The sequence below is a fragment of the Suillus fuscotomentosus genome (assembly GCF_016647785.1).
Source record: "Suillus fuscotomentosus strain FC203 chromosome Unknown F5891scaffold_86, whole genome shotgun sequence".
Taxonomy (NCBI): domain Eukaryota; kingdom Fungi; phylum Basidiomycota; class Agaricomycetes; order Boletales; family Suillaceae; genus Suillus; species Suillus fuscotomentosus.
This window is the reverse complement of record NW_024539598.1, coordinates 101,939-127,313: the sequence shown is the minus strand read 5'-3', so window position 1 is coordinate 127,313 and position 25,375 is coordinate 101,939. Positions and strand designations below refer to the sequence as shown.

The 25,375-nt window shown below is 47.4% G+C and overlaps 7 protein-coding genes across 7 annotated transcripts; 2 read left to right on the top strand and 5 right to left on the bottom strand.

Moving 5' to 3' along the window:
• Positions 1-1,527: 1,527 nt before the first annotated feature.
• Positions 1,528-2,426, top strand: F5891DRAFT_1256601 (uncharacterized protein; the record flags this gene model as incomplete). The annotated part of the gene is made up of 3 exons (XM_041370029.1): positions 1,528-1,539; positions 1,813-2,001; positions 2,166-2,426. 3 exons carry the CDS (start codon positions 1,528-1,530, stop codon positions 2,424-2,426), a joined length of 462 nt encoding a protein of 153 aa, XP_041219602.1.
• Positions 2,427-5,045: 2,619 nt separating this feature from the next.
• Positions 5,046-6,950, bottom strand: F5891DRAFT_1064088 (ERG4 ERG24 ergosterol biosynthesis protein). Its single transcript, XM_041363033.1, has 7 exons — positions 6,527-6,950; positions 6,259-6,473; positions 5,989-6,204; positions 5,697-5,937; positions 5,559-5,640; positions 5,370-5,504; positions 5,046-5,318 (listed from the first exon to the last, which is right to left on the bottom strand). Exons 1-7 carry the CDS (start codon positions 6,894-6,896, stop codon positions 5,252-5,254), a joined length of 1,326 nt encoding a protein of 441 aa, XP_041219601.1. The 5' UTR covers positions 6,897-6,950; the 3' UTR covers positions 5,046-5,251.
• Positions 6,951-7,023: 73 nt separating this feature from the next.
• Positions 7,024-8,403, bottom strand: F5891DRAFT_1166271 (origin recognition complex subunit 2-domain-containing protein). Its single transcript, XM_041365422.1, has 2 exons — positions 8,290-8,403; positions 7,024-8,269 (listed from the first exon to the last, which is right to left on the bottom strand). The coding sequence occupies exons 1-2, from the start codon at positions 8,347-8,349 to the stop codon at positions 7,139-7,141; spliced, it is 1,191 nt and encodes a 396-aa protein (XP_041219600.1). The 5' UTR covers positions 8,350-8,403; the 3' UTR covers positions 7,024-7,138.
• A 2,450-nt stretch (positions 8,404-10,853) lies between these two features.
• On the top strand, positions 10,854-13,006 carry F5891DRAFT_1064080 (uncharacterized protein). The gene is made up of 6 exons (XM_041363032.1): positions 10,854-11,063; positions 11,121-11,292; positions 11,477-11,631; positions 11,683-12,197; positions 12,247-12,604; positions 12,664-13,006. Exons 1-6 carry the CDS (start codon positions 11,010-11,012, stop codon positions 12,670-12,672), a joined length of 1,263 nt encoding a protein of 420 aa, XP_041219599.1. The 5' UTR covers positions 10,854-11,009; the 3' UTR covers positions 12,673-13,006.
• Positions 13,007-14,911: 1,905 nt separating this feature from the next.
• Positions 14,912-16,450, bottom strand: F5891DRAFT_1064074 (uncharacterized protein). Its single transcript, XM_041363031.1, has 8 exons — positions 16,344-16,450; positions 16,237-16,287; positions 16,078-16,124; positions 15,902-15,986; positions 15,823-15,846; positions 15,514-15,768; positions 15,406-15,464; positions 14,912-15,383 (listed from the first exon to the last, which is right to left on the bottom strand). Exons 1-8 carry the CDS (start codon positions 16,440-16,442, stop codon positions 15,311-15,313), a joined length of 693 nt encoding a protein of 230 aa, XP_041219598.1. The 5' UTR covers positions 16,443-16,450; the 3' UTR covers positions 14,912-15,310.
• A 1,845-nt stretch (positions 16,451-18,295) lies between these two features.
• Positions 18,296-18,705, bottom strand: F5891DRAFT_962183 (uncharacterized protein; the record flags this gene model as incomplete). Its single annotated transcript, XM_041375883.1, has 2 exons — positions 18,296-18,579; positions 18,636-18,705. 2 exons carry the CDS (start codon positions 18,703-18,705, stop codon positions 18,296-18,298), a joined length of 354 nt encoding a protein of 117 aa, XP_041219597.1.
• Positions 18,706-21,238: 2,533 nt separating this feature from the next.
• On the bottom strand, positions 21,239-23,780 carry F5891DRAFT_1064054 (uncharacterized protein). Its single transcript, XM_041363030.1, has 3 exons — positions 23,473-23,780; positions 21,954-23,417; positions 21,239-21,904 (listed from the first exon to the last, which is right to left on the bottom strand). Exons 1-3 carry the CDS (start codon positions 23,674-23,676, stop codon positions 21,599-21,601), a joined length of 1,974 nt encoding a protein of 657 aa, XP_041219596.1. The 5' UTR covers positions 23,677-23,780; the 3' UTR covers positions 21,239-21,598.
• Positions 23,781-25,375: the final 1,595 nt, after the last annotated feature.

The window sequence follows — 25,375 nt, the reverse complement described above, 5'->3', positions numbered from 1 at the left end:
GCCAATTGCGAAGTATTCCAAGTTCAAATCATCTGCGTTTGCTGGATCCTATTACTAGTATTAATCAATTCGAGTTGTTTTTTTGCATTTCATTAGCTTACTTATTTTACTAGTAGTTGAGCACAATGCACACTTTTCTTCTCAATACCAGAGGATTAAGACGATTGACTTGTCTGAATAAGTCGCACTTGCTTATCCAGTGCTCCTGTTGATGTTTGCTTATTTGTGCTCATTAAGTCATTTAAGTAGAAAAAGGGAATCAGAGATTTTGCTGATGCAGTAGGAGCATAATCCATTAATATGTCTTTTTCTTCAGTAGTTGTCTTCCTTCCACTGCAATACACACATCATGATGACATGTCCCAGGCAAAGCCATATATTCTCTTGTATATGTGATGTGTCCTCGCAATGTGCACATCACAATGACATGTCCAAGGCAAAGCCATATATTTTCTTGTATATGTGATGCATCCTCGCAATGTGCACATCACAATGACATGTCCAAGGCAAAGCTGTATATTCTCTCATATATGTGATGCATCCTCGCAATGTGCACATTACAATAACATGTCCCAGGCAATGCCATATATTCTCTTGTATATGTGATGCGTCCTCGCAATGCACACATCACAATGACATGTCCCAGGCAAAGCCATATATTCTCTCATATATGTGATATGTCCTCACAATGCACACATCACAATGACATGCCCCAGGCAAAGCCACATATTATCTCATATATGTGATGTGTCCTCGCAATGCGCACATCACAATGACATGTCCCAGGCAAAGCCATATATTCTCTAATATATGTGATGCACCCTCACAATGCACACATCACAATGATATGTCCAAGGCAAAGTCTCATATATGTGACACATCCTCACAATGTGCACATCACAATGACATGCCCCAGGCAAAGTCATATATTCTTTCATATACATGTTGTACAAACATAATGTGCACATCACAATGACATGCCCCAGGCAAAGCTATATATTCTCTCATATATGTGATGCATACTTGCAATGCGCACATCACAATGACATGCCCCAGGCAAAGTCATGTATTCTTTCATATACATGTTGTGCAAACATAATAGTATTTAATTCCAAATCTAGATGTATCATAATGGGTTGTATTTGTCAGCTCTACCTGGTCATATCAATTCCGGGTTGATTTCCTGATGTCATACCATCTTATCGGACATTGCCACTTGGTCATATGCTGTCGCTTCTGCTGCTGCTTTCATCTTTTTCGGCTTGAACTTTGGAGAAGAAGCGGTGCGTCATTTTTTGGGGTCCATTTGTATGCAGCTGATGTTTGTTCTTTAGGCTGCCCCTACTGAAGTCTGGACACTGCGCGCTTGCATTGTACAAGGTTCTCAACAGATCTGGGTGGCTGCCCTATGGTACTGGGGTAACACACTGAATACCGCGACGCCTGGGTCCGTTACGCCTTGGTGGATTGTCTTTATATTGTGGCCGCTCTCAGTGATGTCATTTGCGTTTGCATACTTGATGCTGCATGGACTGCCAGGTAAGTCCTGTCTGAATTTTCGAGCAGGACAATAATACCAACTACAAAACAGAGTACTACCAACAAACTCCTCCGAAAGTTCCAAACTTCCTCAAAACTCTCTTCCGAAGGAAGCTAGTTCTTTGGTTAGGGTCTTCTTGCTCGCGGCCAAGTTGATGATGCTGAGTGACTCCACCCAAGGTTCCTCGCATCGGAAATCTTATGTGATTATTGGCTCAGCGGTGTATGTTAGGCCTGATGCATTGATATCCTTATGTTCTGACCTTATTGCAGCCCTACGGTCGCAACTGGAGTTTCCTGTGGAATGTTTCAATCCCCAAGTGGGCGATCTTGCTTCTCATAATCTTCTTTTTCGTCGGTGTCTGGGTTCTCATGTTCTATATCCTCACGTCTTTGAGTAAGACCCATACTTGGTTGTTGCCTGTGTTCGCTGTCGGCCTCGGCGCTCCAAGATGGTGCCAGGTATGATCTTGTCAATCTTGCATCAATCTTCAGTCATCTAACATGTGTCACAGACATTGTGGGGCACCTCGTCTCTTGCGCTCTATATTCCGTGGGCTGGCTCAGGGGGACCATACCTTGGTCTTTCTCTGTGGCTTTGGCTCGGCATTTAAGATGCTGTACAGGGTGTTGGCTTGGGAATGATTCTCCTGCAGACGTTGTCAAGATTACACGTCTGTTCCGCGCTCGCTCTCGCTCAGGTCATTGGGTCTATCTGTGTCATGGCCGCCCGCGCAACTGCATCAAACCGCATCGGCCCAGGGAGCGTATTCCCTGATGTCGGAACATGGGACTTCTCGCATGGTCTCAAGGGCAGCCCGATGGCCTCCGCTCCATTCTGGCTGGCGCTGACCTGCCAGACTGTCATTGTACTAGGTTACTTCTAGTTCTACCGCAAAGAGCAACTAGGTAAGTCAACATGCAACTTAACCGTAGAGATGCTCTAATAATCGTCGCTTCAGCTCGACCATAATTATGCTATGATCAATCACCTTCACCGCTATTCACGCATGCACATACCGGATCCTTCATTCACTCAATTTCTTTGCCGTTCGATTATAGTGCCATCAAATTTCTGAGACTCTGTATTTACTCGCACATTAGATTGTCGAGCTCCATCAGCCGAAAATCACGTTGATAACTCCAGTGCTTGTAGAGGTGCCAGGTGATGTAGCCTGCCGGAATGAACTGGCACCACGAGTCCAACTGCCAAGCGAACGCGCTGTTCGCTTCCTACGTTCGTTTTCTCCCTCTACCACGTGCCACTTGAGTTCGTCGTACAGCCACTCCTTTTTTTCGTCTTCGCACCCTCACTTCATACATAGTTTCTCCTAATCGATTGTTCTTATTGAAGTTTTTATATAATGCATAATCGTTTCGTGGTTACTCAAAGAGTCGTTCGACATGGTCGAATTTGTAAGCAGTTATCCCTCAGAGCTCTACCTGCTTGTGTCCCACTCTGAGCTAACGCTCGGTCTAGCCCAACCTGTCAGATCAGGTCAGCGACTTTTGGGCCAGACGAAGCTGGACTCATATGAATGTACACACGTACTTCAGATATTTTTATAGATCTGCGTTTCTGTGTTGCTAAAATCATACAAGGCTTCGGTCCGTTCACCGTCAGACGTTTTCTATCGTGAATTGTAATAAGAAATGTCCGTACGTCTGTACACTTGTGGTAGTCTTTCATCTTCTCAGAAATAGCGCTCGAATGTCCCAGTGACATCGTACTCTTGAAAGTGCTGGTGTATAGCTGCCCGTGTGCGAACGAATCCGTGTGCAGGTCAAGCGAGGTCTTTTCGAGCGTCGTCGCATAGGCAGACCGCAGGGGAAACTGTCGCGATTCATGGTCCAGCTTGAACACGCCGAACTGAAAGAGAAGGAGATCCGAGGCAGGTAATGTATCTCTCTGGTACTATGAGGAATCTGAACCTCAACGAATCTGCAGAGGTGCGCACTCTAGCATTCCGTACTAATCCGGTTTCGACGTACATATTTCGTTGTATTGCGCATACGGCATTGAGTTTCAGATCCAGTCGATGGGGAGGCGTGTTTGGACGTGTCAACATCGCGAGGTAGTCTGGCGTATGTTCGGGTGCGTCTGGAAGAGCCTGCTCTGCTTCTTTGAGTGTCGAAACTGAAGAACGATTCTCTCTGATGAGGTCGAGAGATTGACGCACGCCTGAGTACGGACTTGAGTATAAGGTAGTGCACCTGTAGCGAGTACACAAAAAGGCAACCAACTGAGGTCCCAAACAGTACAAACCATCAGTTGTGATGTCCGTGGACGTCACGATGGGAAGGCAAGTTTCCTCTCGCCAACACGAAGATGGATTCAGATATCGAACCACGTCCTTTCTCGTCTGTCTGCGTGTCCATGAGTGACATTATGCAGGAACTTCAAGGAAGGCAGTATACGGCCCGCGTCTGAAAATCGATGACATCCTTGGAGTAGCTCGAGTCGCACGCACTCTGTGGTTGGAGATCGCTTCGAAGTAAGAAGTATCTCCAGGTTTAGGAAGAGCGCCTGGGTAAACAGCGCGATGGATCCCAGAAGTGCAAGCAAGCGTGACAGCGTGGATGTTTTGCACGAGAAGATATACCTAAAAATTAACGATCTTGAATTCCCTATCTTGCCTTCTTTTCAAGTAGCAAATCGGTCTAGCTATAGTGTGTAGTGGAGCGAGCAACTAATAAGTTGTCTCCACTGGTCCATGAACTTGGCGCTCTCCGACTCGAAAGTTAATTTTGATTATGTAATTGATCTCGTAATAAAAGCGGCTCCACTGATGCATACCTTCAGGGAAATGGATTTTCCAGCATTTGTAGCGCTAATGATACACATCATAGACTTCTGTCATACACATCGGGGTGAATGATATTTAAAAGAGGTTTATATGTTGTACAAAATGTGAAAACAATATTTGATATTTAAACTAACATAAAGATGGGTGCACGACTTCAAATTTTGGTGGTGTTTTGTGTGTCATCCAAAATATCAAATATTCACAACCATATTCCCACAGACAATATGTCAACAAATATAATAAATATAATCATATTTTCCATGTCTGCTTCAATTTAAAGTTTGATTCTTACATAAAACTTTGGAGAAAACTTGAAGTTTTGCCAAAGCTTGACATTTAAATCGAGTTTTAATGTCATGTCATCTGTAAAACTTCAAGTTTTCTCCAAAGTTTTACATGGAAATTGAACTTTAAGTTGAAGCAGACATGAAAAATCTGACTATATTTCTTATGTTTGTTGACATATTGTCTGTGGGAATATGGTTGTGAATATTTGATATTTTGGATTACACACAAAACACCACCAAAATTTGAAGTCGTGCACCCATCTTTATGTTAGTTTAAATATTAAATATTGTCTGCACATTTTGTACAACATATAAACCTCTTTTAAATATCGTTCACCCCGATGTGATACATCACCAGTGGCAGGACCTAAGCGCCAAGCCTCGAGCTCCAACCTTGGAGCGTGTCATCCCGTAATATTGGAAGCGCGCCAGTCTGGGAGCGAAACGGTCAGCTGTCGTTTGCATGATAAAATTTGATGCTGGACAGTGACAAGACGACAAACAAATATCTCTGTATTACCTGATCAGGGAATCTACATTGTTCCTGGACAGCAGAACATAATACATTAACGTTCCCAAAAGTTGATCGTCCATAAAGTGAGTAGCGATTTATCGTTCCTAGTAAACGTATGGAATAATACGGTATGGTACCAGTTTCTTATACGTCTCCCAATCCTTGCCGTACCTGGTGTTAACTGGTCAGCATACATCGACCATAGAGGAACGACCGACTCACTTTTTCTCACAATTTTCATCATCACGGCGCTGCCTGTGGATGAGCAGGACCGCGAAGTACACAACATAGAAGTATGTAATTGGCGTATCGAACCCGGTGGGAAGCGACCATGCAAATGCCATCAGCAGGTCGCCGCTGCACAACACGAATCAAATCTCAAGAACACAGGGAACAAAAAGAGGAACTCACAAGTAGTTGGGATGTCTTGATCGACCCCACCATCCTGAAGTGAGAAGCTTCGAGCCGGTAGACGTCGTGAAATATTTCAAATCTAAACAGCAATAAATCAATATTGATAAAGGCATCTGTGAAAGGGGAAAAAATCACTCTTGGGGTTACGTCCATTTCTGAAATCATTCTTCTCTCCATTGGCATCGCGGAAGATATAATACCCAAGGAGATTGAACGCAAGTATTCCAGCAGTACGAAGGGGTCCAAGTTCAACGGGTTTGAACACAAGGTAGCGTGCCTGCAGCGAGTACACAAAAGGCACCCAGGTGAGGTCTCCAACAGCAAGCATGAACCCAAAACCATCGGTTGTGATGTCCATGGTCGTTAGAATGGCGGGCTGCATATTGGATTAGTACAAATTCAATTGTGTAGAATTGGAGAGACCAACCTCGTTATACAGTGCATCAGCGACATACCAAGTCTGGAATGCGAGTACAACCCATATCGAGTCGGTCACGTTTGCGAAACCTCCGCGACGTGCAGCTTGCTCGCAGACCATGCTCATGTTCACCAACACCCAAAGGATGAGGCCAGGGCGGAGCTCATTGAAAGACTTGATATCAAAAGAACCAATGGAAGGGTTCAGCTCACGGCCAATGTACCACTAAATGGGTCACTTGAGTCATGAACGGCACTGACAAGCGAACTTGAAACGTACGTCATAAATGAAATTTCCTGAGTTGCCACCAAGCGCGAGGAGAGCGCCCGTGCGGTACGAACTTGCATACACGTAGAAGGCCTGCACCAAGGACATGACCAACGAAGCAGTGACGAATCCTATCCATTTCTGATACAAAAAGGTGAAGGACTCGGGACCGTTGCGAACGATATAGCCACAAGAGATGCCCATTGCAAAAAGGAATGTCGAAAAAGCTGCATAACAACAGCATCAGCGCCAATGCTCGTCGCTATCATCAGACACGAACCATTGATTTTGTACTTCTTTTTCTCCCCAGTACGCATGGTCACTCCTTCAACCCAATCTCCCGGTAGCACTGCCCATGCAACAACGCAAAACGCGTACCATCCCATGTAAATCAAACTGGCCTCGGTATCCCACAGACTTGCCCAAAATGTCTTGTCACTCAATGCTTCCACGAACCGGTCTGGAACAGATTGCAAGGGGGGAGGGCAGCCGCCAGATTCTTCTGAACAACCAAAGTATAGGAGATACGTCATGAAAGGGACGCCGAATGAGATGAGAAAGGCACCCGGTGGGCCCAGGAACTCATAGGTCGTCGAGCGGGGGTTCAAGTCTGCCACAGGCTCTGACTCGTCTTTCGTCGTCGTCGACATTGTCAAGAAGTTTGAACGCGATGAAACGCGCAGTAAATGGTGGTTCTGTTTGAGTGGTTCGATCAGTGCGCGCCTGTGCTTCCGACGGAATTGATGCTATTTTGGTCCGATTGCTTCCATATTTGTATGAAATAACAAAATCTTGTATTTTCTGTCCTACAGCCTCCTATATACAGGCAGTGGTTCTTCACGAAGACAGCACGAGAACATGGTTCTAAATAATTAGTATGACAGGCGCACGATCATGCTGCGTTCCCATCTAGGTTCTCAACTAGCTTTGATAACCTCTCCTTCCTCAGAGGTATCCACAACACCTCACTTCCACTAGTACCAGGCTGTGCTGCGCTTACCACAAGTCCGTGGTCCCTGAATTCGCCAAGCAGAGCTCTGAGTGCAGTATCATTTGTAGCAATGAACGCGTCCCGCGCCAAAGTAAAGAGAGCATCGTATGTCAGGCCAAAATGCTGCTGGTCATGAGGGTTATGTGCGGAATTGACCTCCGAGACGTCGGAAGAGTCGGCGTTCTCGAGTTGCTTTGCGGCGAGCAAGGAAAACAATTTCTTGGCTTTAGCGGTCACTGCTGCAAGGACATGCATTGCCGCTGTTTCTGTGAGCGGGCCAGAGATAGGATTGGTAATATCAACGCGTGCACGGGATGATGAGGCGCCAGAAATGGAGGTACGGTCAGCGAACGTGAGTTCGGTGGTGTATGGTGCAAGAGTGGTCAGGTCGTGCCAGAGCCAGCTGTACCCCACGTTTTTTGTAGGACGATCCGAAGAAAAGAAAGAACCTTTCCTAGCTGCGAGCTGAGACGCGCTGAAGAGCAGTGGCGCGTTAAGCCTGTCGATAGATGCGGCAATGTGAATGTGGGGGCTGAGTGCGAGTGAAGAAATGGCACGTGCAAGTTTTGGAGAGCGGTCGAGGGAATGAATTATCAGAAACAGATGGGGGCTGTCTGAGTTTCCAAAGTGCTCTGCTACACGCTCCAGGGTAAGAGTAGAAGTAGAGGTGGATTGTACACCTGGGACGCGCGCAATGGACACAAGCATGTCGCGCATGGCTACCGAAGGGTGAAAGGCGTTGACTACGACAACATGTCCAAGTTTCGATACATGTTTTGCGAAATCGTTCAGAATACCGCGCTTCGAACCCAGTCCATAGAACAATATATTGAAGCCTTCGTCGAGCTCGCGAGCCCATCTCTTGAAACTGGAACTATCAAAGGGAACTTGTAGCGTACAAGCATGCACGGAAGCTCGTGCGAGAGCAGCATTGTGCTCCTCAGGGCTGAGGGGCACGACACGCTGTGAAAAGACATTGGTAGATGTGCGCGTGCGTGATGAAGCATGCGTAAAATAAGCATCAAAGGATGGCTGGTAAGAGTCGATCAGACCGTCAGTTTCAGATTCTTTGAAGATGTTGGTGGCATAGTTGTGCTCGACGTCTGAGGCATATAGCTCTGATCCTTCGTCGCTGTCCATCACGATGTGGGGTCCGTTTAAGGTTGTTTGTTTGTGACCTATTATTTAGCTCTGGATTCAAACCAAACCACTGTCACGTCAACCACTTGCTCAACATCCTTCTCAAGGAGCTCGCTCTGCAGCTTACAATGCATTTTGAACAAGGAAACTTGCACCTGCATTAGCAAGCGATCAAATCACCGCATAACAACAACCACGTTGCACATAAAAGATACGAAAGGAAGAGCCTTAGTATGGTTCACTCAATTTGTATCTTTTGTGTGTCAAACACTGCTCTCTTTACCCGCACGTCTCTTACGCCAGTAATAAAACTATATCTCCATACTTGAGGACGTCAGAAATGGTGCGCAAAGAAACATGAATGTACGGAGACTGCACCTACCCATCCTGTACAATCTTGAAGGATTTCTAGATTCAAGTTCCTTTGGTTGATGTCGGTGGACTACAGCACGAGTCGGGACTTCCAAGACTTTGAGCTTCAAGAACCAGCGACCTATGTCGTTCTTGAATGTTTAGGTCAGTTCAAGCAGGTTCCAGCCTCCACTTGTGTTGATCATCATCAATGTTAGCATTTTGACCACATCACTGAGTAGTCAATGTGCAACGGCCCTCTCATACCATTACATTGTAAAGTCTTTTGGTCACTCGCCTTCGTGGGTCCCAGTTGATGCGGGAACTCGCTACAGCGGTTGCAATGAGCTGTTCATGTCAATCTCGTCATCAGTCTTTGTTGCGCTAGTAACTGGTGCAAAGCGCAAGGGCTGACATAACGTTTTCGTTGGTACAAAATATGGCATTGGGAGACAGCTTGGCGGGTTGGCTGAGCGTGTGTACGTGCATGCTCACCCCACGATCGTGGTGCAATGATGTAACATTTCTTGGTGACGACAGTGACGTAGCTCGGGCGGGTGCATCGTGTAGAAGTGGCCTTCTTCCTCCTTCCTTCATTTCACCACCACCACCACCAAGTGCAGGAGGTCACCAAGGGGAGGAAGGTTAGATTCTATTAGAGGAATAAGTTGTCTATTCCCTGATGCATCCATTGAAAGACCCTCACCGCGACATCATCTCTTCAGGTGAAAATATCTCACCAACAAGAACTATTCTATTTGATCATTCCACTACCATCGACTCCCTGCTTCGCTCTGGTCTTGCACAAGATGAATGTCATATTTATTGTCGACGATACACATTGTGGATGAGGGGGTCCGAGGACTTTGCCAGTGGTTTCCAAAACTTTGATTCAGCAGTTCCAAGTACAGCACTCGGTGACCAAGACAGAACTTGTCGGTGTACTTTGGGATGGTGTTTCAAGCCTCAGGAGTTCTCCGATAATTCACCAAGAGCTCTGTCGTCATCGGTGACCTCAAACTCCATGAATTGTGTGGATTCACATTTGCGCAAATACATCTCATGCTATATGATCATGCTATTTAACTAGTTTCCGGAGAAAACGATTCAGGTCGGCCTATAGAATCGATCCGTCCACGGTAGCCAACGGCTGTAATATACCAGGAATATGACCCAGTCGACTGTATCAGAGACGCCGTTCACTCTCAAACCTGCTCAATTAGGAGACTGGGCATGAGGCAAATCCGTTTACTCATATATTTCGTTTCGCGACAAGCAGGTTTGGGAAACTAGGCGCGAGGCAAATCTGTTTACTCAGATATTTCGTCTCGAATTACATTGCGACAAGCAGGTCTGGGAGACAGGGCGCGAGGCAGATCCGTTTACTCAGTTATTTCGTCTCGAATTATATTGCGACAACTACTGCAGCATCATCCCTACCGAGGCACACTTGGCAGCGATCACCGGGCTTGTCCTCATTCAATAACGGACATGGTACTTATTACTATCCATGCCAACTGTCACTACGAATACTTGGAGGCCTCACCGTGTCGGAAGTTAATATTGAATATTCATTCGCCTGTACAGTACTGGCGTCACCAAGAGATCCAGCATGCACAAATACTTTGACAACTCGATACCTAGATTGGAAAGCAAAGCAACCGTCGGGAACCATTAGTTTTGCCGCTTAGGACCAAGGGTCCAACGTTCGTAAGCGCACTAGGACTACTTAGTGCGATGCACACAATAACATTGATCACTGATGCTCATCCGACAAATACGAGAGCCCCGTGGGTCAACTCGTGTTCTAGTCCAGAGCCGAAAGTTGCACGATACCAGATTAAGAGCTTACCGCAGGCTAAGGAAGTGTCCAAGAAAGAGTTAGGCGCAAGTGATTTATGCTGCCAGAAGACTCGGATTGAAATTTTTTTTTAGCACTATGGTGAAACTGTCAACGGACCCGAAGTGTTGTGACGCGGTGTGTGATGTTAGCGCGATTGTGGACGCAGATGCTCTTTGAATGGGAAGCTGATCATAGGATATCGAATGCTGGGGTACATCGATTTAGTAGGGTGACTCGTTAACGTTGTGTTAGAAAGAAACTGGAGTCATACTTTCCTATCTCTGATCGATAAAGCCTGCCCTAATGGGATCAGATGGGCCTCATTGCGATTATCTGACCTGTGTTTTGGTTGTGCTCCGATAAAATTTCAGGAGGTGCGCCAATCAAATCGGTCATCTCATCTTTCTCCCCATCTTCCACATCCTTCAAGTTTTCAAAATGGCACCTGTGGGCAAGCTCTATTGTGTTTCTACCATGTCTCAGACCAAGACGGTAATTAGTGCACTTGTATCATTTCGCTTTTTTAATATGACTCATAATAACCCATAGATCAGGAGCGTCTGTGCATTAGCAGGTCTTGAGCTGGAGATCCCCGAGTACAAGCACTTTTCGGACAACAAGAAGCCAGAGTTTCTCGCCAAGTTCCCTCATGGAAAGATCCCCGCTTTAGAGGGCGCAAACGGCTTTAACCTCACGGAGGGTGTCCCGATCGCGCGGTATCGTGAGTCATACCATTTTCCATGTTGATTTTGATCTAGGATATCATAAGGATGAGAAGATCTACGGTTATCCCTGTCTTAATTCTATGTCGATAGCTTCATGTAATTCTGATTGTGTTATCCGTTCTCACTTTCATGTGGTGTTGTTGTGGGGTTGAAACGCATATACTAACGTTTTGATTTCAGTTGCCGGCCTTGCTCCCAACTCTGGCCTTCTCGGCTCAACACCAGAGGAGGTCGCAGCCGTTGATCAATGGATTCACTTCGCCGAATTAGAAATGGCCATGTTCACCGATGTAATTATAGGGATGGTTAATAACTACATCCCCTACAGCAAAGGCGTAAGTTAGTTTCTCGCCACCAGACTGTTCGCACTCAATGACCTCCTACAGATCCACACCATCATGGCTGAGAACCATTTGCGCAGCCTTAACACCCTCGAAGCTCATTTGAGCACCCGTACCTTCCTCGTCAGCGACCGCATCACTCTTGCTGATATCACTGTTGCGTCTGTTCTCCAGCGCGCCGTTGGCATCACCGCAGATGCCGCTGTACGCGCCAACCTCATCAACACTGTTCGCTTCTTGGAGACTATTGTGCATCAGCCCAAACTCGAAGCTATCTACGGTCCTACTGAGTACACCGAGAAGGCGCTGCAATACGTCCCTCCAAAAAAGGAGAAGGCGCCCGCCCCCCCGGCCGCATCAAAAGAGAAGAAAGAGAAGCCGAAGAAAGTTGCTGAGGACGATGATGAGGATGATGGCAACCTTGTTCCTGAGGAACCCAAGGAGAAGAATCCCTTGGAACTGCTCCCAAAGAGCACGTTCAACCTCGAGGACTGGAAACGTGCCTACAGCAACAAAGATACGCGCGGCGCTGATGGTTCGCTGGAGTGGTTCTACGCCAAGTAAGCCACACCTCTCCTTTGCTGGTCGTGCTGACTAAGGCACTCGCAGCTTTGATAAGGAGGGCTTCTCCGTCTGGCGCGTAGACTTCAAATACAACGAGGAACTCACGCAAGTCTTCATGTCCTCTAACCAGATCGGTGGCTTCTTCAACCGCCTGGAGGCATCGCGCAAGTACCTCTTCGGATCAGTGGGCGTGCTTGGCCAGGCCAACGCTTCTGTTATCACTGGTGTCCTCATCCTGAGGGGCCAAGAGTCAAAGGCGGCCGTAGACTGCGCACCAGACTATGAAAGCTACAATTACACCAAACTGGATGTATTTGGTAATCAAGAGGACAAAGCCTTCTTTGAGGGCGCACTTGCATGGGATCTGGAGGTCGATGGCAAGAAATGGGCAGATGGAAAGAACGTAAGTGTTGTTTTCTTTCTATCGTGTTTCATGACTTTTCGCTGATATCTGCGTTGCAGTTCAAGTAAAAAGTATTGATAGGCCGGAGAACGCGGGACTTTTGGGAAGCTGCAGTATTGATTTCGTGTATCATCGTGTTTCTTATATGTAGATCTTGTTACTTTTAGCCATCTGTTGACCTACGTTTGTGGAAGAGCAGTGGTTACACACATACCGTCTAGTGTTACACTCGATGCCTCTTACTTAGAAGTTGATAAGAAGATGAATGCATCGTCAAGTAAACTGACGTTACCGATCCGATTACGTACAACCAGTTTAGTCACATTGGCCTATTTCGTAGTCCGCTCGGCATCTCGAGGGCACACCCGTGTATGTTCAAGCTCCGAAGCCGCTTCATGCTGCGATCGGTCACGTCCTCATTAATTTCTTGTCCGATGGCAATCAGTTCATAGGTTTAGGGCATTCTGGAGCCTTATGATCAAGTAGCTTTATGTGGTTTTTGAATTTGAGGATGCACCAAGACTAACTTAATGCGCGAGCTAGGCAATAGTATCCTTTGCGACAAAAGTGGTGCCGGCGGATATCCACCTCGAGCTTCGATCAAACATAGCCAAGAGGTTATGAAGTCCTTTGTACCGAAGCAGTACGAAGCAAGTAAGAATTTGGATACTGGGTTTGACCATTCTGATTTCCGCAGCATCATTAAACTTTGTCTCCGCGCGAAGGTTCAATGTTCATAACTTGACATCAAAACTTTGATAGGCGAAACTTAAGCGTTAGCACACGCTTCCTTCCATCGTTGTCACCCAGACTTTAAAGAAGGAAGATGACCGTCCCTAGAATCTTTCCAGTCGTTCTTTGCACCCCTGAATGAACGTTTTCCAGCTAGCGCGGTGATACAGAAAGAACGACTGTCTTCCTCCGAGTCTATATGGTCTGACCACGGGAGACTAGTGGATAATTCCGTCCATCATCACAATGAGACGTTAGTCTGGGCGGTGCATCCCAATTCTAGCAAGGAATTGTCGAGCATCAGTATCTAACACTGATCAGCAAGCACTGCCAGTGCCTGCCATTCACCAAGTGTGGAAACAATGAGGCAACATGTGTTGCATGATAACGGTATGTGCTCCTAGATACTCCGCCATGATCAGGAACGCTAATGTTATTTTAATATAGTGCCAGCGCTACAATCACTAGTTAATCTCCGAATCTACGAGGAATACAACCTCGGGCGGTTCAAGCCTCGGTGAGTCTATTTGCAAATCTTAACCGTGGCGTGCGTACCAGCCAGTCTCTGGGCGTGTGTCTCATGCGTGTCATTTCTAACCGGAGAAGACTGGCGTACGTGAGATGTACAGGGGCGAGACACATCTCTTCTGAAAGTCCCCAGAATTTGTTCGACAAATTAAAGTAACCACGTTCAGTACCAGACATTGCTATTGTACGTCCTTTCTTTCACTGCGATCAGTATTTCTAAGCGTACATAGCCATACTCAGATCTAAAATCGAAAGTAACCCTTTCCCTCTTTTCCTTGGACTCGGTTGACAAAGTTCTCAAAATCATCTGAAGGTGACGGTTCTGATCCGCGAAGCATTCAAACTACTGACACCGGTCCCTGACAATCCCCGCATGTTGTTCACTTCTGGAATATGCATGCTAGGGTTAGTTGCGGATTTGAAAGACATGCTTTTTCATTTTCAGAGACTGAGCATGGCGCAGTACGGACACAGGTCGTGGCTCTCTGGAAAAGCCGATACTCGGAAAACTGTTTGATTGTGGAGTCTACTCTGCGTAGCAGCTAGTATAAGAGGCTGTTCAACGAAACAATGCTTTCCATCACTACTAGAACGTCTCGGAGTTCCTATATCGAACCCGATGGCTCCTAACAGCACTCTCCGAGGTGCTCCTGATCCAATCTAAATGTGTCAGTTCTGTTTTATGTTCTATTTTGATGAGTTCTACTGACTGAACGCAATCCAGATACTGGACCGCTCTGCGGTTATTCCAGGCTTACAATGAAGATGTCAGTCTTTGTACATAGGAATTCGATGTGATTTTAAGGGTGTTTTAATGCGACAACGTGTAAGTAGGTCAGACTGCCGCCCGCGCACAACCGTTACACCAAAAGGTAGAAGACTGAAAGCTAAGCTTGCAATATCAACGACAGGGCTGATTAGCCGGGCAAATTTGCCCACCCCAAATGCCCCGAACCCTAGTACTAATTATGGGAACTCAGGTAAGCCGATGTGCTTACAAAACGCTCGCTCAAATTCCTCGTCGCTGAGAATCATGAGATTAACCCTGGCAGACATAATCTTAGTTGCTGTAATCCAACGTGCCGCCCGAGCGATACTCGGTGCTGTTGAGTGAGCACCACAAGCAAACATCGTCGCGCACAGTGGCGCACTATGCGAAGATGATAGCTGTCCTGGCATCAAGGACGTCCTCGGGGAAGCAGAAGTTGCTGAAGTGTCCCTTGCACCCAAGGAAGCCACGTAGGTTATCATTATCGTATATGACAATTATGTGGGGAAGAGGAAAGGAAGCGCCTTGTGGGATCAAATGATATACTATACCTCGATCGACACCTTGACCAAATCAAGTCCAAGCGTAACTGTTGTGATGTAAGAATGTTATTCTTCAAGGCTCTCAAAGGACTTGAACGTGGGGGTGTCGTCCTTCTAGGCCAAAGGCTACCATAGTCAAGTACGATTGACGACTCCTGCTACCCTCCCACTTGCCACTTTCTCGACATCGCGACAAGTGAGACTGTACCTAGTCGTCCTCTCGACCGTACCCTCCCGATTCAATCATTCTCACGACAGTCTCGTCTTTGATCATGTGGCGATTGACGATCTGTGAGTGCAATCCATTGGGAAGAAGCAGGAAACCATCGCCGGTGAACTGTGTCGGCATCTACCTCGTCTATGCCATGCAGATGCGTTGTGTAAAGTTCCCCAGTCGTAACCACAACACTGCGAGGCTCCAAAAACAATGACAATGAAGGTGCTGGATTGACGCTACGTCCCATCCGAGTCGATCCGGGGTCAACACTCAAACTGTCTTTATCCTTATTATACTGATAGTAATGGAAGATAGTATGCGATCCTAAGGAAATAGTTGCGACGACTGGGTGATATGAGGGACCGTCTTCGTGGGGCTTCAAACTGGGTATCAATCACCGGCGTTGAAACACGGATATTTCGGATCGTACCATAATGCCTTGTCCTGGATGATACTTTCACGACGATGAGAGGCGTGTAACAATTATTCGTGAGATGAAATGATCTCACTTCGTTCAGTATAACGTGATTGGGTCCTTTGTGTGGGGATTGGTTGAAGGCGCCAAGGAGTCTGAGACGTCCTAGAACATCGGGACTGTTATCAGATAAGACGATTGAGACAGACTACGCGAAGCATGATAATCGACCCACAAATCATTCAAGAATGCAGGAATTCCTGGCGAAACAGAATGTTCTTCTGGAGGACTTCACCCCCTGTATGGAATGAAGGAGCCTGCATGAGGGATCTCAACCAGCAGCGGATGACTCTATTCACCCCATAATTGTAGTCTAAATAAAGATAACGAATTAGCCTCCGAATTGCTGCGCAAGTGGTGTGCAGTGACAAACCTGCGATTGTTCAACATCTTCCATTTCTGCTTTGGGGAATCTTTTATCTGACAACTGGCTAAGGAGCGCACTTAAGAAACTAACTGGTTTAGCTAGAACTCACCTTCCGTAGTAAGTACTGTTCCTCATCTTCGGAGATGAAGTTTGGGATATAGAATACAGCTGAAGTTCCCTGCAGGTGGTGTTCAGCAAGGAGGTCCATATTGGTATCATCTGAACCGAGAAGCGGCATCGCGCTTGGGAAGACTCAGGTTCTTACGTCATGTCCTTTCAGTACAATCTGGGCCAAATCTGGGCCACGTTTGTGCGGTGGTGCGGTTTGGGTGCGGTGAGTAGTGCAACCTACTTCCTTCACACACCGTTTTCGCTAGACAGAGAAACCACCCCGACTAGTCCTCGAACAACTAGTTTTGCCTTAGTCAGGCTACGCGGCCACCCTGAATCCATCTCACTGGGCTACTTCACATTTGGTTCGCTTGTCTTGCGACTTGTCTTAATATCCCATTTGTGATAAGGTCCTCTCCATGAACCTTCGAGAGTTCGGAGGCACGCCTATCTCCGTCAATGAACATTGAACATCTATGGACTGGCTGGATGTATTCGGGTGGCTACTGCTTCCACGATCCGTTCTCACCGCACTCCATCAGAAATAATCATGATGGTACAATTTTATGACTCACTTACGTTTCCATCCGCGATCAGTGTATTTTTATGGTTGGCGTAGGCTTCATGGCGGCAGGTACTGCCCTTATAATTCTTCGTTCGTATGGGGTCATATCAAATATTGGCTCGGGGTCAAGTTAGCCAAACATAGGTTAGTCGCATGGCATGCAGAAACATTCGAAAAAGGGAGAGCTGATTTGCTTTAGCAGCAATACTAACTAGTGTTGCGGATCTCGGATATTTCTAAACCCATATAATATCCTCGCGGGGCCCTCAAATGGTATGCAAATTACTGTCATGTGCAGCACTGCTGTCTAATACTAATACTACTACGGTTTGTGCAAAAGTCATGCATGACCATGTCCGTGCTTGAAAAGGAAGTCCTTCGACTTTGATCGGGGATCTCGCGGACACCTCAGACGCTCGTTCCCTATTCATGGTATGTTATAGGAGCCAGCCAAAGGTTCATACATCAGATTCGAAGTTGACCCCTGGATATCAACAGAACCCTTCGCGGTGCCGATAACCTGTTCCTCTCGTTATCGGATGGCAAAACGTAGCGCCAAAAACGGTTCCGTGCGTCGAACCTGACCAGTGTCCAGTTAAGTTGAGTGTAAAGCTCTATCAAAAGTGTAGCTTCGATCAACATACCCGACTTGACAGGCACTCGAAAATATTACATGAAGTAGAAGAGTACAGCCAGTGAGTCGAAATGAAAATTACCAGGCGCGGGTGCACTTCATTGAAGGTGTTGAGGCTATATGCTTCATTGGCAGCAGTTTACGACACAGGACAGGGAACCGGATATAGGTACTCGAGATCCTGAGCGAGATCCGGAAGACCGTGCATTATACATGGCCCGGTGTCGGCTTTTCGTTTCATGCGACTATCTCAATGCACCAAATATTGGGCCGTCAGACTACGACATCAGGTTGCGACCAGGTTGTTATTCGCACACAACTGTAAGTATTCAAACTTGCGATCGACGGGCTTATCGGGATCTATCCCATTGATTGGTGCCGTCACTGCCGCTGTGACCATGAAAATGAATGGCCAACAATACGATGTCGTGGTTTAAACGTGTCACTTGTTCTCCTGGGTGACCTTCCCGCTCGAGATTACGAAGTGCGGTTATCCATCATGGATGCCGTGATAATTTTTTTCCGAAATGATCGTGCTTATAAGTGATGCTTTTAAGGCGACGGAAACGCGGAGCCAGTGAGTCGGTCAGTGGGTAAAAGAGAACCAAAAGTAAATTTAAATCTACAAAATGCTTGATCAAATACTATAAACAGGAGGCTGCGTGCTCATTACTCAGGCCCAGGTGTAGCCTATGTATATCTGATAAGTCCATGTCAAAGAGATGCTAACTTTCCCCATTGGGATGCTCTTTCATTGTACGATTTGAAGAAGCGGAATCGGCCGGAAGAATGTTCCGCGACGAAGAAAGTTATAGCCACGAAAACGAGAATTGCACGAGGCGAATAAACGCATCCTGCGAGAAGTATATAGCAATGTGGCTATTTTTGCTGTTCCGAACCGCTGGAAAGAGTGATTAAAGGAGTTCTGCCTTGAATGAGATAGAATGTCATACACAGGGGTATAGACGCAGGGATAGCCCCGGCGGTTGCAGTTACCACAACTAGGTCGACTTCCATCACATTTTAGCTTGCGACCTTGATGAAGAAGAAGTGTTCAGTACGCGTATCGGTACTTTATATTAGAAAAGCACAACCTCTGCAAAATTGACAAGCCATAGCTGTCCTACGCGGGACCCGTGGGACTGTCATGTCGTCATCCATAGGGTTGTAATTATATTGACCACTAGTAGACTGAGGAGGGTCAGATGGGAGCTGCTATACGAACTGTGTGCACATACGTGTGAAGACATTAGAACTGTATTATCGTTGTACGAAGAGCGACGTCTACGAGAAGCAGAGAAGGGGAATGATGGAGAGGAAGGGCAGGAATGACTGGTGCAATTTATGATGTCCCTAGAGAATTTAATGCAGAACCAACCTCGTATAAGTCGGGTAAATAAGTATATCCATCTGTACAGCCCGTATAGCCAGAATCCGCTTCGGCGTTGTTATTTTAAATCTCGCGCTAGTATGAAAACTCATACGCTACATCGGGAAGAGATAGGTGAAGGCCCAAGATCTGACTGCGGTATCATGAGTTGCCCCCAAATGCCACGTGCCAACAAGACGATCAAGAAGACGTACGTGTGTCCTTATTTCAGGCTGTTTCTACGAAGCTTCAATCAACCAATCAAGTGGTAATGGACCAAGTGGCGAAAGGTCATGAACCGGAGGTAGACTGCCTATCACACCGATCAAGCCAGAAAGCCGAGGGTGCTCTCCACTAGCACGCCGAATCCCTGCAGGCCACGGAGAGGGTTGTGGTTAGTATCTATACCCGATATTAAAGAAACTGCCGAGTTCGTCGAATACCGTTACATAGAAGAATCCGATCTAAGATCGTCTCTTCAAGTAGTCATGCCGTAATACCAGGCCTAGGTCACCTTGCTGACTTCAGCTTTCACAGTGCAGCCAACATCTTACTCGATTCAACTCTCTCCGGTCCCGGCTTACACGATTCAGGCTACTAATCGCGAAACTTGCCAGTGTATCATCGACTGTTATCCCCGAAACACCAGATCGCTCACACAATAATGTTTGTTGAAACTGTATCCAAGTCGTGTTCATTTCAAAAGGAGTTCTCGGTGATGAAATCTCTGCAAGTGTCTCCTTATTGAGTTTTCAAGACAACTGGGCGTTAATGATATCTACCCGGTCATCAATATCTGGTGTTATGGACGCCTGTTGGCGCCCCATGTATCAAATTCTGCGGAAGATTTCATCCTGGTCGAATTTGATCCGACCCGATGACTGGACCAGTGTACCGCATACGTCTCTCTTGGACAAATGAAACCACAGCTTTCCTCGCCCAAACTTAGCAAAGTGACAGAAGGTTTGGAAGTGTAAGTGGTAGTTCTTTGCCGCATACGCGTCTTTTGATTAGCTGTAATCAAGGTACAAATAGAACCGAGATCTCTCTGGGAAGCATTTTCATCACAAGACAACACACATATGAACCGTTTAGCATTTCCTCTTCCAGGAGATGCCGATTACGGAGGCACTGGTGCGGCCATCAGGGGTTGTGCCAGTCACGAAATACAGCGTATCCAAGATTTGGTGGGCCTATCTGCACCCCAATCCACAACGGTAGGGGGATCGGGCTTCAAGAAGGTTACGTTCAACCCAAAAAGTGCGGGGAAATGAATGGTACTACTCTTGATGCATTTCTGATGCGCCGATAGCCAAGATCTTGATGGACTCCAAACGCCGCATCACGGAGCAGAATCTATTAGGGCTACCCACTGCACAGTTCTCCTGAGGGTATAGCCTGGTATCGTCCGTTATTTCGCTGTCGTGCGGTGTCGTGCGTGTAACCAAGCCAAAACCATGTTGCGATCTCATTATAGGTTATTAAAGGCCAGCGCCTGCCAGCGTTGGACTTAACGCATCGTTACTCAAGCTGACTTTGTCACCGATAATTATAACCTTCCGTGGAGGACTAGTCCACCTTGACTCCCTCTCCTAGTAGCCCGAGTCCGATTCTTCGCAAAAACAGGGTGCAGTACTAAGGTACTCCGAGTCAGCGCTTATCCGACCACTTCCCATATAGAGGTGATTGCGTGCTCGTCTCGATCTGTTCCGTTGGACCATCGACGCATGCGAACCAATAAAAAAGCCATTTGTTGCCTTGAAGCCGCTGGCAATGATTTCGGCCCCGCTGGTCCGCGGTATGATCGTGATTCATCTGATCCACGCGTCAATCTGATAAACACATTGACGACGGGATCACCCGCTTTTGTAATATGCGGGGCAAGTATATGGAGTGCTCGCCGCGGGATCGGCCCAATACATACTCCAGGCAACGTACTCATTGCACGCGATTGCACGCGATTTATCCTAGAGTGTAGCCCTAGTGAATAACACAAAAAGTATTGTTTTTGTTTCAAAAAAACCTTTCACAGGCGCTGCTTACTGCGGAACATAGTCCGTCCGTCTAGAGCGGGAAAGATTTCGTTTTCTCTTCCCAGCATCTACATCTGGTTCAGTTCGAAAGGGTTCAAAGATGGGAATGTTAAATTAATGTCGGAATTATGAGTCTCAAGGCTATGCATGTTGCTCGCCTCGACCACCGAGGGGATCACTTATCCGTCGGCACGCATCATCTCAGATCATCGCGTGAGCCGTGAGACCCTGTTCTGTTGCTGCCAATATGACTAGAATATCACGCGACCAATCATGAATTGCCTGCATACGATTCATGAAACGAGATGTATGATTGTGATCAGGTACAATGCTGAGTACATATCAGATAATATAATCAGATCATTAGTATGTACAAAACTGCGATGACTTCAGTGTATCATATGAGTGATGAAAAGATGACAGGTGAAGATGATGAGTTAAACGCGACCAAGCAGTAAAGGAGCGTTCGAGATAAATACATTAGCGCGATGTACCTACTTGCCAAACGAAAAAAAACCAGGAAGATAAATTGATACCTTGTGAGGGGGGTGGATAGATTGCAAGGTAGATAAGGTAGGAATGGCTCGGTGTCGGAAGAGATATGTCACAGGCCAGAACGCAGTAAACGGACATTATTTTGCACCGGGAGCGATCAGGCTCTGATTCGCCACCCGTCGCCCTTTCTGCGCTCTCGGCCAACGCCTCCGAACGCTTCTCGTACGACAAGCCATAAAGCGGTGGATGAAATCGAATCTTTGATCTCCTCAGCGGTAAGCATTAACTCGCCCGAATTAGAGGCAGTTCGGATAACGCTCTGCGCAGCAACCATACGACGGTGCACCGCAAGGCGCTCAACGTCTATGTCTGGCAACGGAAAGGGGACTTTCAGGAGTCCGACGACTTTGGGATGGTGTGGGGTCGGCTTAAGTGTGGCAACTTTCAGTCGGACATGATCTTGCTGTTGTGCAGAACTGTGCATCAAGTGGCGGATGCCCTGTGCGTTGCACCGTGAGAGTACACGTCCAAGGCGTCTCTGAATCCTCGGCTTCACTGTCGTCACCGGAATCGTCTGCGCGGTGAGCGCTACTTCCGATGCTATTGCTACCATCTGAACTGGTACTGTGGTGCGAGGACCTTGATTGACTGTGGCTTGTTGGTAAAGTATCGAGGGCCGATGGGGGGTCACACAAACGAGATGGTGATTGGTGAACCGACCTCATCAATAGAGGCTCGGATGCCACAACCGCACTTCCGCGGCGGCTAACGCTCCCATTCTCGGGGCCTTGCGTCGGGGATCTCCTATCAGTACGGGACTTCCTACCCCGCTCCTTTTCCTTTTTCAGCCCTCGTGACCACTCAAAACGCACCTCCACCTGCGGAGCGCTGGCTCCAGCGAGATCCCCGCGCCCATTTACGCTCAATTTGCCCATCATTCCATTCAAAAGGCCTGTGTCTGTGCCCTTCAGCCATTTACGGACCACCCAAACATACTTAGTAGGTCGGCCTTTGAGTGGAGATATTGACGGATAAAGGGAAGCTTGGATACCGAGGACAGGAGGACAGAGTGTGACAGTGGGTGACATTCCTGACAATGAAGTGCGTGGGGGGTTATCATGAGAACGAGGTACATCCACAACTTGAGGACTCGACAGGTGTATGTCATGCGATTGGCGAGACGGGACACAAGTTATGCTTGGCAAACCCTGCAAATCGGCAGCCGCCGTCACTAATGGGAGCGTTCGTGAAGACGTGTCTCTTTTCTTGAAAATCTTGGTAAACAGGTTTTTAGCGCCTCCGCGCTGGGGCTGTGCGTTGCTTGTTATGGTTTCTTCTGTGGTAGCGGGGATGAAGGTAAAGCTGGGTTTACGAGGAATATCCGTGTGCGAAGAAGGCGGAAGGAGAGTGGTGTAAATTTCGGGCGTAACAGGCCTGCTGTTCGAAGAGTGGGTGGGTGATCGAGGGAATAAACCTAGTTCTCGTTTGGGCTCATCAATGCTAGTGCGCGCGCTGCTGCTTGGTAGTAAAGTACCTGGCAACGGAACAGTGCCCCAGACTTCGATGGGTTCGAGGATAGCCAGACCAAGAATTTCCAAACCTCTCTTAGCGAATTTAGCCACTTTGGCATCAGTGCCAGCATCAACTATAACATTGGTCATGACGTTATGAGCTTGAAGATTGTAAAGTGGAATGATCATGCGACGTCCCGAGCTCGCAGTTGACGACGAATTATATGATGATATAGAGGTTGCAGAGGTGTAAGCTGAATACGAAGACGTCTCTGACTGGCCAGAAGGAGTTCTTCGAAGATCCGTAGAATCAGAAGTGGTGTCAACTGTATCTGGGGCTGACTGGTCGAGCGCCTGGACAGTCGCATGGGGTCGATCATGACGAGATTGCGGGGGTACGAGTTGAACCTGGAGATTGAGCGGGTGATTTGATTTACTCGGTGGAGGTCGCACAACAATGAATGTCTGAACGATATATTGTTGAGCCTTTCAGATTCGACCTGAACAGTATGAGACGCGCCTCATTTACAAGTTTCTCCCTCTTGTCTTTTTTCTTCGCCTTGGAATCACTAGCAGCGTAATCCAGTGGCCGAGAATCAACATCTGGCTCTGGAGCGTCATTGGTTGGAGTGTCATTATTTGGAGTTGATGGTGACTGATGTGAGCGTTGCTCCTGACTTGGTTGTGGAATGGATGATAGGAAGGAGGAGAAACTGGAGAACATGATGGTCTTACGAAGAAGGGCGAACCCGGAACACTCAAAGGACCATCAAGGAGCAGCAGGAAGAAAGTGTTTGAGTATCTTGCCAGCTTAGCGGCTATGTACGTACGGGTTATGACATTGATTACTTCATATATACGCACCGTCGGCACTGCGGCACCCTACAGCGACAAATACGGGTCACGTAAGGTCATGACACTACAAGAGCCCTGTCAACTGAGGAGCTGCGCCTGCAGAAACGTGAAAGTGTATGGTAACCGATGCGAAGGAATTACATCCCACTGCATCCTGCGGCGGCCTCGTCCAAACCTTTGCACTCCGGCGCTTAGAGTAGCACAGTTACATAAATATAGTACTAGCCTAATACTATCATTCTCAGGCTCTCCATTTGGCGATACTCTGAGAGGAGAGGAAATAATTGCTATGTCCTGCCAGGCCGCTGGGGCTGCGCACCTCAAGAAGGTTGACGCATCTAACGAGCCTAAGGGACGGTGGCAAGTGGATGAGTAAGTGTCCATGAGTGGTAGTGATGTAGTAGCGGTGACTATAGGTGGGATGTCGTGTAGGTTTGGGGCTTGATGACGTCAAGTGGGGTGCTTCGCCGAAGGTATTCGATTTCGAGTTGCCCGGCAAGTTGCAGATTCGGAGACTAACTAGTAGTGTAGACATCAGAACCCTTGCTTACTTAGATGATTGTAGAGTACAACTCACACTCCGGACTGTATATCTCGTTGGCCAAAGGACCCCCAAATTGAGTAGGCCACCACCAATGATGAGATGCGCTTGGCCCTAGCATCCACTGTGGAGACGAAACGAGTCCATCATGTACTACCGGAGATATGCGTTCGTCCGCAATGCACCAAATTCAGTAGTCTCCTTCACTGGAGAAGCGTAATTCCAGTGTCCGACTGTAGATGCGAAGGTCGAGCAACCCTAGCATTTACGCAATGGTGCGTTCTTAGAAGTCAATGACCACCAATATGCGGACACGCAGCAGGCAAGGTGCTGCAGAACTCACATCTTCAATCGACACGCTGTCTAGCCGTAAATGAGGCACCTGTATGTTACCGGTCCAACCGCAGCCCGCAGCTGGCCAGGGGACCAAACCGTAGGTACTAGGCACGCAAAAACTTGTTTGTCTGTTGGCGGCCATGTGGTCGAAACTCTGCCGACGGCATTTCCTTAATTGTTATAGTTTCGGTTGCTGACAAAGATGCGCCGGTCCGTGGTAATCGATTGTTTTGTCATGGAAATGTCCAGCCAGCAGTTGACAAGTCGGACAAACTTTGTGGGCACTCTTGTACAGTTGTGTAAGTAGTGAGAAAGAAAATGTCTGCTTGATTGCAAGTAGCTAAGGTGGAAGTTCCGAAAGGGTAACACGGCGGTTCCGACCTGTGCAAAAGTGAGCCGAGATGAGCTGCCCGCCCACACTGCCACAAACTTGGCAGGTTCGGGTAGACACCCGGGGCCCTAGTCACGGTACTAGTAGACTAGTAAGGATGTGACTATGTAGCCAAGTGACTTGAGTATGAGCATAGTAGAAAATCGTAAGGTAATAGGCTGTGCAAGAAAGGGAGCCGTGGGTGGGGAAAAGAAAATACGAAAGGTGGCAGGCTGCAGACAGGACGTTAGACCTTGCTGGAGCCTGGCACCGTGTGGTGATTAGGCGGAGCAAAGAAGCCACATGCTGCACAGCCGCTGC